Raw genomic sequence first — 9,730 nt, forward strand, 5'->3', positions numbered from 1 at the left:
TGGATGGCATGATGCAGTCCAGCACTTAGAACACAGAGGCCAAGTCTAAATAGCAAGTAATAGGCCAGCCAGGGCTCCACAACAAGACTTTCTATCAAAAGAAAAGAGAATTCAGAGACAAAAAAAAAAAAAAAAAAACCAGCTCAACGTTCTAGAGGAAAAGGAAAAAAAAAAGGCAACTAACCCCAAAACAATAAAATCCATCAAGAAATAACAAAATTAATAAAATCTGATGAAAAGAATATATAGAATTAACCAAACCAAATGTTGATTCCTTGTAAAAATCAACAAGATTGATGGGTCCCTAGACAAACAAACCAAAAGAAAAAGAACACAAAAATTAATAAAATGGTAAAAGAGAAGAGTACCTTGGTAGTGGAGCGCTTGCCTAACATGCTGAGGCACTAGGTACAATCCTCAGTACTCCAAGCAAAAGTAATAAGTTAAATTTAGTTCATGACAAAAAGAAACAAGAGCTGTCATAAGCGACACCGACTTAGACTCCAAAACCTGGAAAAGTTAGAAGAAATGGGAAATAGCAGTGTTTTCAAATGATATAGTATAAATAAAAACTCTAAAATCTCCATCAGGAACCACAACTGATAAACACTTACAGCAAAGTAGTAAGATACAAAATTACACAAAAAATTCAGCAGCCTTTCTATATACCAATGACAGATTGAGAAAGAAGTAAAGAAAACAATAGCTTTCTCACACACACATGCACACACACACACACACACACACACACACACACATATATAGTGTGTGTGTTACATATAGAGAAAGATAGTATGTGTGTAACTCCAATGAAGCAAGTAAAAGAAAACTTTAAGACATTAAGGAAAGAGATTAAAGAATGTATCAGAAGAGGGAAAAGGTCTCCCATGCTCATAAATAGGTAAAGGTAGGAGGAATATAGAGAAACAGCCATGTTACCAAAAGCAATCTACAAATTCAATGCCATCACCATCAAAATTCCAACACAATTCTTCACAGATCTTGAAAGGGCAATTTTCAGATTCATATGGAAACACACACAAAAAAAGAAGAAAAGAAAAAAAAGATAGCTAAAACAACCCTAAATAATAAAAACTGCTAGAGGTATCACCTGCTCCCAATTTCAAGTTGTACTATAAAGCTATAGTAATGAAAATCAGCATGGCATTGGCTTAAAAACAGATACTTTGGTCAATAAAATTGAATCCAAGACCCAGATATAGGTCCATGTATTTCTGGACACCTGATATTTGATAAAAAAAAAAAAAAAAGACCAGAAATAAACATAGAAAAAAAGAAAGACAGCATCTTCAGCAAATGATGCTGGTCAAATTGGATTGCTGCACATCAAAAAATGCAAATAGATTTATATCTCTCACCCTGTATACAACTGAACTCAAATGGATTGAGGGTCTGAACAGAAGGCCAGATATCCTGGTCTGATAGAAGACAAAGTGAGAAATAGTCTTAAAGTTCTTGGCACAGGAAAAGACTTTCCGAACATAACACTGATCACACAGGCACTAAGAACAACAATTAATATATAGGACTTCATGAAACCAAAAATCTTCTGTATGGCAAAGATACCATCATTCAGACAAAGTGGCAGTCTACACAATGGACAGATATCTTTACTAATTATAACAACAGACTTAAGTCAATACCTAAAATAGATAAAGAACTGAAAAACAGGACATCAAGGAAACAAATAACCCAATTAAAAATTGAACTACAGAAGTAAGCATGGAGTTTATGAAAGATGAAACACAAGTAGTTGACAAAGAAATGTTCAACATCCTTAGTCATCAAGGAAAAGCAAATCAAAACTGCTTTGAGATTCCATCTTACTCCAGTCAGAATTGCAATGAATAATTAAAGCAAATGATAGCTCGTGCTGGGTAATTATTTATACAGTATGGGTAAGGATATGGGAAAAGGGGAGCACTCATCCATTGCTGATGGGAGTGTAAACTTGTACAGCCACGATGGAAATCAGTGTGGTGATCCAGCCATACAACTGCAGGGCCTATATACAAAGGACTCGATATCCTACTACAAAGATACTCATTCATCCATTTTCACCGCTGCTCTATTCATAATAGCCAAAAATTTTAAACAGCCTAGATGTCCACCATTGGATGAATGAATAAAGAAAATATGATGCATTTGCACAGTGGAATATTACTCAGCTGTTAAAAATGAAATCATAGCCAGGCGGTGGTGGCGCATGCCTTTAATCCCAGCACTCGGGAGGCAAAGGATCTCTGTGAGTTCAAGGCTGGCCTGGTCTACAAGAGCTAGTTCCAGGACAGGAACTAGAGAGAAACCCTGTCTCGAAAAATCAAATAAATAAATAAATAAATAAATAAAATAAAAATGAAATCATGAAATTCTCAAATAGATGGCTGGAACTAGAAAAAAATCATCTTGAGTGAGATAACACAGACCCCCAAAAATAAACATACTATGTGTTTACTACTTATTTGTGGGTACTAAGCTATTAAGTCCTCAATAATTGGTTACTATCCATATAATCACTGAGGTTACGTATAGACTAGGGGATTGAGGGGATGGAAGAATCAAGGAAGGGGAAATAGAATATTTAGTTAGGCAAGGGCAAGGGGTAATCTGAATGGGAGAATTAAATGGAGACAGTGAGGAAAGAGGGGGTAAGAGAAGAAAAACTGAAACTAAGGAGCATTTGAGGCATCATATGGAAACCTAATACCATAGACGTTTCTTAAAATAAACATACATAAGAAAAAATGTAGGGGGCTGGAGAGATGGCTCAGTGGTTAAGAGCACTGGCTGCTCTTCCAGAGGTCCTGAGTTCTGACAACCATCTGTAATGAGATCTGGTGCCCTCCTCTGGCATGCGGGCATACATGGAGGCAGAATGTTGTATACATAATAAATAAATAAATCTTTAAAAAAGAAAAAATGTAAATTGTGTCACCAAATAATGGAGAGACAGTGCCCCAACTGGACTTTCCTTGTCACTAAATGAAATCTCTAGTGTCAGGGATGGGTAACATCTAATTGAGTTGTTGGTCAAGAGGGCCCCAGGGAAACCACCAAACAACTCAAGCTATTTCTAAGGCTACTGGCTCTCCACAAACTGATGGTAAAGCCCTATTTTTTAAGACAATACATATACAATCACTGAACATGGTGACTACCTAGAGCCTTTACCCCTGCTGACTAGTGCTTGCCTTAGAAGGTACTCTGCATGGTACCAAAGGACAATGGAAACATCAGCTGAGCGCGAACCCTGAGCTCTACAGTGGTGCTCTGCTACATGATCCGCTGTGCAATAGTGGCACAAATGCTGTGGGAGTAGCCTACCACTGTCCCATTGGATCTAAGAGCCACTCCGTGAAACCCACTCCTAACACTGCTAAAGTGGCCAAGAAACTAAGATAGGCCATGGGCCTAGGGTAAAATCAAATATGATTCTGCCAAAGAAATTTAACAACAAAATGGCTCCTTCTGACATCATGCTATGTTCATAGATCAGTCTCTCACTCAGCCATCATCAGAGAGGCTTCATCTTGCAGTAGATGGGATCCAATATGGAGACCCACAAATGAACAATGTTCAGAGTAAGACTTGGGGACACTCAGGCCTAAATGGGATGTCTTCATCAATCCCTTCCATTCAGGGATCAGCAATCTACGCAGAAGAGGAGGCTGAAAGACTGTAAGAGTCAGGAGGAGGGAGTACACCAAGGAAACCGTGTCTTCCAGACACAGCGGGACTAACGAACTGACAGGGGCTGTGGCAGATACACAAAGCCTATACAGGGTTACGCAAAATAGGATCCCAGCGCTGAGAGGTGAAAGTAGAAACACATTCCCATCTCTAACCAAGAAGCTGTCTCCAATTGACAATTAGCTCTCTCCAGTGAAGTCTCACTGGGTATATAAAATACACTTAAAGGCAGGCCCAGCAAAAGACGGCCAAGCAAAGTAAATTCAATGATATTTTTGTATACTTTTTGTCTCATATTAGTCTGCTTAAGTATTTTTTAATCTTAGAGTCTTTTGTTTATACATTAAGGTTTATGACTTTCTGTTTTTATGCATGTGTGAGTGTGTGTCTTTTGATTTTTCCTTTTTTGTTTTATTCTGGGTTTTTTTGTTTTTGTTTTTTATTTGCCTGTTTTCTAAAGATATAAAGAAAGAAGGCATGGAGTTTAATGGGTGGGGAGGTGGAGATGATCAGGTGGAGGGGTTGAAAGGGGAGTTGATCACAATATGTTATAGGAAGAAATTTATTTTCAATACAGAGTAGTGGAATATGTGCTGTACATACTAATATGAAAATATTACAAAATGTTCCATGATACAAAATAAATCGAGCACAAGCATATAAATTTATGTACATATATAAGTATATATATATGTAGTACACTAAAGTACATACATGTGTCAGGCATGGTGACATATACCTGTAATCTCATTAATTAGGAGGCTGAAGCAAGAGCATTCCTCGTTCAATGACAGCTATACAGTGAGTTTGGGACCAGCCTGAACCACATAGAAGCTATTGTCTCAAAACAGAAAAAGAAAAGGGGAAGAAATTATTTGAAATGGAGAAATTTTTTTGAATACCATATATTCTTATACAGTTTATATTTACATAAGAATTATTTATCATTTCAGTAGTTACTTAAAGTAAGTGTATTTTAAAGATGTTACAGATCTTATTGCCTTTGAACATTGTCCCTATTTTGAGACATATCTCTATTTTGAACACATACTATTTTGTGTTTTATATGTTTATTTATTGAAACAGGGTCTTACTATATATCTCTGGCTCTCCTGGAAATCACTATGCAAATCAGGCTGGCCTTCAACTCACAGAGATCCTCCTGTTTCTGCTGCACAAGTGCAGGGATTAAAGGTGTGTACCACCATGAACAGCATATGTTTATTATTTCTAGCTATGTGTCTATAGGAGAGTGAGTGCACATGAAGGCAGTTATCCCTGGAGGCCAGAACGGGGTGTTGGATCCCATTGGAACCCGAGTAAGAACTGCCCAATATGGGTTCTGTGAACCAAACTCTGGCCCTCAGCAAGAGCAGAGTACACTTTCAACCACTGAGCCATCTCTCCAATTCCTTAAATAAATAATTTTAAATGTATATCAGAATCCAGAAGCTTCATATTCTATTTACCCAAACCTACATAGTTCAACAGAATTCATTGGATAAGGGCTATAAAAATGCTCAGTTTATCAGCTGTGGTTATCTTGAGTTATATGATACATTTACTTTTTCTTCATTTTTTAATATCTAAATTCTCACAATGATTTTAAGCCTCAGCACAAAAAAAATGTAAATCTGATTATGTAACTTTCAAAAGACTGATGTACTTTCCATAAAAATCAGCAAAATGAAGACAATTTTGAACTTGTTAATGTTCATTACAGTTGTTCTTAGTATAGTTTTAATATTCATATGTGTGTATGTGTACATATGACACATGTAATGCATGTATATGTTGCATGATGCATTGCATGATGTGTGTTCATGTATATGTGCATGTGTTCATTGTGTGGGTGTGCTGTGGTGTAGCAAGCATGTGGAAGTCACAGGACAACCTTAGGTTGCATGTTGGTCCTTACCTTCTACTTTGCCTGAAACAGGGTTTCCTTGCTATTTTCTACCACTGAATAGCCAGGCTAGGTGGCCTGTGGTATTCCATAAATCCTCTAGATTGAAGTTCTAGACATGTATTCCTCTGCTCAGCTTTATGTGAGTTCTGAGGATTTAAACACAGTTCCTTATATGAGTACAGCAAGCACTTTACCTATTCAGTGTATTCAGCCCTATTCTAAATAGTTTTCCTTTTTATGAATTAAATTTTTTCATTTAGTTTACACCCTAATGGCAGTTTCCCCTCTCTCCTCTCCCACCCCCATTCTCCCGTCTGCTCTCCCTCATCCACTCCTCCCACGGGTGTCAACAAAGCATGGCATATCAATTGAGGTAGGACTAAGCTCCTTCCTTTGTATTAAGGTTGGGCAAGGCAACTCAGTATGGGGAACAGGTTTCCAAAAGCCAGCTCAAGCATTAGGAACAAGCCTTAATCCCAGTGCTAGGAGTCCCACAAATAGATTAAGCCGCACAACTGTCACACATATGTATAAGCCTAAGTCAATACCATGCAGGCTCCCTGGGTATTGGTCCAAAGTCTGTGAGCTCCTATTATCCCAGGAACAAATAGTTTTTAAACATCCACCAATTTACACACACACATACAAACACAAACACATACATTTAGCCATGGTTATCTTCTGTTTTTGCTGTTTTGTTGTAGGTCATTGTTTTGAAACAGAGTCTTATGTAGACAAGGATAGCTTAGAAGTCCTGACATCCTCCTGCATAAGTCATCATGGCCAGCTCCAAATTAAAGATTCCCACAACAACAGGTATAGTAGCACTTTCCTATAAGCCCATTACTTGGGAGCTGGAGACAGGGGAATCAGAAGATCAAGGCTAGGGAGTAAATGAGGCAAAATGTGATTTTCATAAGAAACGTGGGAGGGCAGGAAGAAAAAAGGAAAAAAAGAAAGGCATATCAGGGAAGCAGATGGAGACAGGTAAGGAAAGGAGTCAGAAGCATGAGAAAGATGCTGTGTTCAAGTGAGCAAGGACAGTAGCAGCTGGAGCCATGGGTAGAGATTATCAGGCCTTGGGAACACATTAAGAAGTACAGGAAACAGCAGAGATTAAATGAGAGAGAATGACAAACTCCAGACAGGGCTTTCTCAAGACCCAAATCAGAGTCTAGTTCTCTTCTTTATTCTAATAAGACTAGCATTTACATATTTTTTTTAATTCAGTTGTATTTTTCAGCACTACCAAATATGTATTGGTCCTTAAAATTATTCTAGTACTGTGATGCCATTAGACAAGGACACTTAATAGCTGATAATATTATTCTAGGTACCAGGACAAACACTTTTGCATGTACTCAGTTCTCACAAGGTTACCATGCCACTAATGAACTAAGAAGGGTTGATGACCAGGTATGTAAACTCTCAAGTTCTAAGACAGGATGTGAACCTACCCTATCCAATGCATAAATCTGCACAGTTGGCCAAGATTGGTGTTGCATGCCCACAGACCCAGCTAGATGGGAGTTTGAGAAGAAAGGATTACTTAAATCTAGGAGTTAAAGACCATCCTGGGCAACACACAGTTTCTTCCTTAAATATGGTAACTGAGTGGGGCTAAGATTCTAATAAGAAATAATTAAAGCTAAAACCCACTAACTAAAATAAGAATATACAACTTTTCATCTGGTATTTCACTTTATTACTGTTGTGTATGTGCATGTGTATGTGTATGTGGGGATGCACCACAGTGCACATGTAGAGGTCAGAGGACAACTTTTCATACTCTGCTTTCTTAAAAGCTTTATGTGGGTCCTGGGGAATAAACTCTGATCACCAGACTTGCAAGGTAAATTCCTTACCTAATGAACCATCACTACAACTGATTTTTCATTTTAATAACACATTTATGACTGCATTTCTTTTATTATTGTCCTTGCTGTCTTGAGGCAAGGTTTCACTATAACTAAGAATGATCTAGAATTCACTCTATAGGTCAGAGTCCTCAAACTTACGGCAGTCCTCCTACCTTGGCCTCCTCAATGCTGAGATTACAGGAGTAAGTCAGTATTTCTTCTCTCTATTTTTTCCTTTCTTTCTTTCTATTTATTTATTTACTTATTTTCAAGACAGGGTCTCACTATACAGCCCAGGCTGGCCTGGAACTCACTGCCTCCAAAATGCTAGGATTAAAGACCTGTGCCACCATCCCTGGCTCTTTTATTGCTTGTTTGCTTCTTTTTTAATATATAACTTCACTATGTTATGCTAACCTCACACTTGCAATCCTCTTTCAGCATCTTGATTATAATCATGTAACACCATCTTAGCAAGTTCTATATTTTATGAATTTGATTCATTAGTCTATATGTTCCAAACTACCAAGATTTGTGATGCTACAAATAATAATAAATCACCACCTATTGATCAACCTCATCATCCCTCAGGTGTGTAACTTCATAAACATGCTATGTCCTTTTCATGATAAATCTGAGGGTCCCTTATCCTCACAACGAGTCTTACCTGCAAAATAGTCATGGTGAGAGACAATGTACAAATCATGTCCTTCCTGTCCTTCTTTAAACACGTCTTCGAAGGCTTTTGGTGGATTCACAATGTCACTAGCAGACAGCTCTGAAGAAAGAATCAACAAGATCAATATTAAGTGTTCCTGTCTATTTGTTGTGTATAGAAACTACATCAAATGACAAGTGTAGTCTGATAGTTTCATAAGCTGCACAGAACACCTTGGTGATCTCATAGCCAATATAAGTGAATATTTATCACCAAAAAACAAGATGAGCTAGACATAATGGCACATGCCTAGATTCTCAGCACTTGAAGGTAGAGGAAGACCAGGACTTCAAGGCCAGGCTAAACTACATAGTGCATTTGAGGCCAACATAGGCTACATGAGACCTTGTCCTAAAAGAGAGGAATGGAGAGGGAGACAGGAAAAAGGGAGAAGAAAGAGAGGAAGGGGGAAAAGTGAGGGATGGAGGAAAGAAAGAAGAGGGGAGAGAGGAAAGGGAGGGAGGGAAAAGGGGAGAGAATGAGTCTATGTATCATTTTTTTGCTGTAGATCCCTGAGAATTCTGAAGTTCAGAACTCTACCAGAACCATTCAAGTTTATCCTCCCCCATACTTCAACTCCAATTAAGTTCTCACTCCTGAGATTCTAGAAAATTTTGGCTTATATTATTCCCAACTTCTTAAGAGAATGCAAGCAATTTTGAATTACAAATTGGCAACACTGGTGTATAAATTTCGGCAGCTGTAACTTGAAGCACAAATATTCAGTCTGTTTTAATTTGAATCTCCATTCTCATTATAGCCAGAGATAACAGGGAACTCATGGAGTTGAGAAGAAATTCCTCTTCCCACAAACCAATCCTCATTCTGCATACTGTCTTGTTTCACTTACTAGTCTTCGAATGCTGAGGGTTGAATGTGGGACCTTATGCCTGCTAGGCATGCCCTCTATCATGAAGCTGTGTCTCTTCCCCTTGGTTTTTTTCCAGACAGGACCTCGATTGATAGACATATCTCCCAGGCTAAGCTCACATTTGAGATAGTCCTCCCTCAGCCATTTGAATGTCAGGACTCCATCTCAGTTTGAATTAAAAGTATCTCTCACAGGTTCGTGTGTTTGAGTCGTCGCCCTGCTAGGAGCACAGTTTGGGTAGGCTGCCAGGTAAGCGGGTTGCTGGGCACTAAAGCCCATGTAGGGATAAGTCCCACCCCTTAGGGGGCGTGTTCGCCTCAGGCTAAAGTTCTCCTATAAAATTGGTGAGCATGCTCCCAGCGTTCTCTTCTGCTTTCCTGGTCTCCGCGGGAACAGTGGTTCTGTAAGTCTATTCCTCCATTAAAGCTGTCTATATTTTGACAATCTGTCTGCATTCGCTTACGCCGTTACATTTTGGCGTCCAACGTCGGGCTATTTTGCCCCCGACTCAAGCGCGTAGCCTGCTAGCTAACACAGCACGCTCCCGGGTGTCATTTTCTTAGTTTATGACTCGGGCCCCAGGGCTGAGTCCGAGATACACTCTGCCTTCAGGCCCATAATATCCAGAGAGGCAGGCAGATCTCTGTGAGTTCAAGGCCGGC

The 9,730-nt window shown here is 38.8% G+C and overlaps 1 protein-coding gene across 1 annotated transcript in view; it reads right to left on the reverse strand.

Moving 5' to 3' along the window:
- Efhb (EF-hand domain family member B) overlaps window positions 1-9,730 on the reverse strand; it is a 71,933-nt gene that overhangs the window by 35,859 nt on the left and 26,344 nt on the right. The window contains exon 6 of the mRNA XM_050165108.1: window positions 8,147-8,257. Within this exon, the coding sequence (XP_050021065.1) occupies window positions 8,147-8,257 (111 nt within the window). The remainder of the gene's footprint in view (window positions 1-8,146; window positions 8,258-9,730) is intronic.

This window comes from Alexandromys fortis, unplaced genomic scaffold (genome assembly GCF_014885135.2).
Source record: "Alexandromys fortis isolate MF-2015 unplaced genomic scaffold, M_Fortis_MF-2015_v1.1 scaffold_121, whole genome shotgun sequence".
NCBI lineage: Eukaryota > Metazoa > Chordata > Mammalia > Rodentia > Cricetidae > Alexandromys > Alexandromys fortis.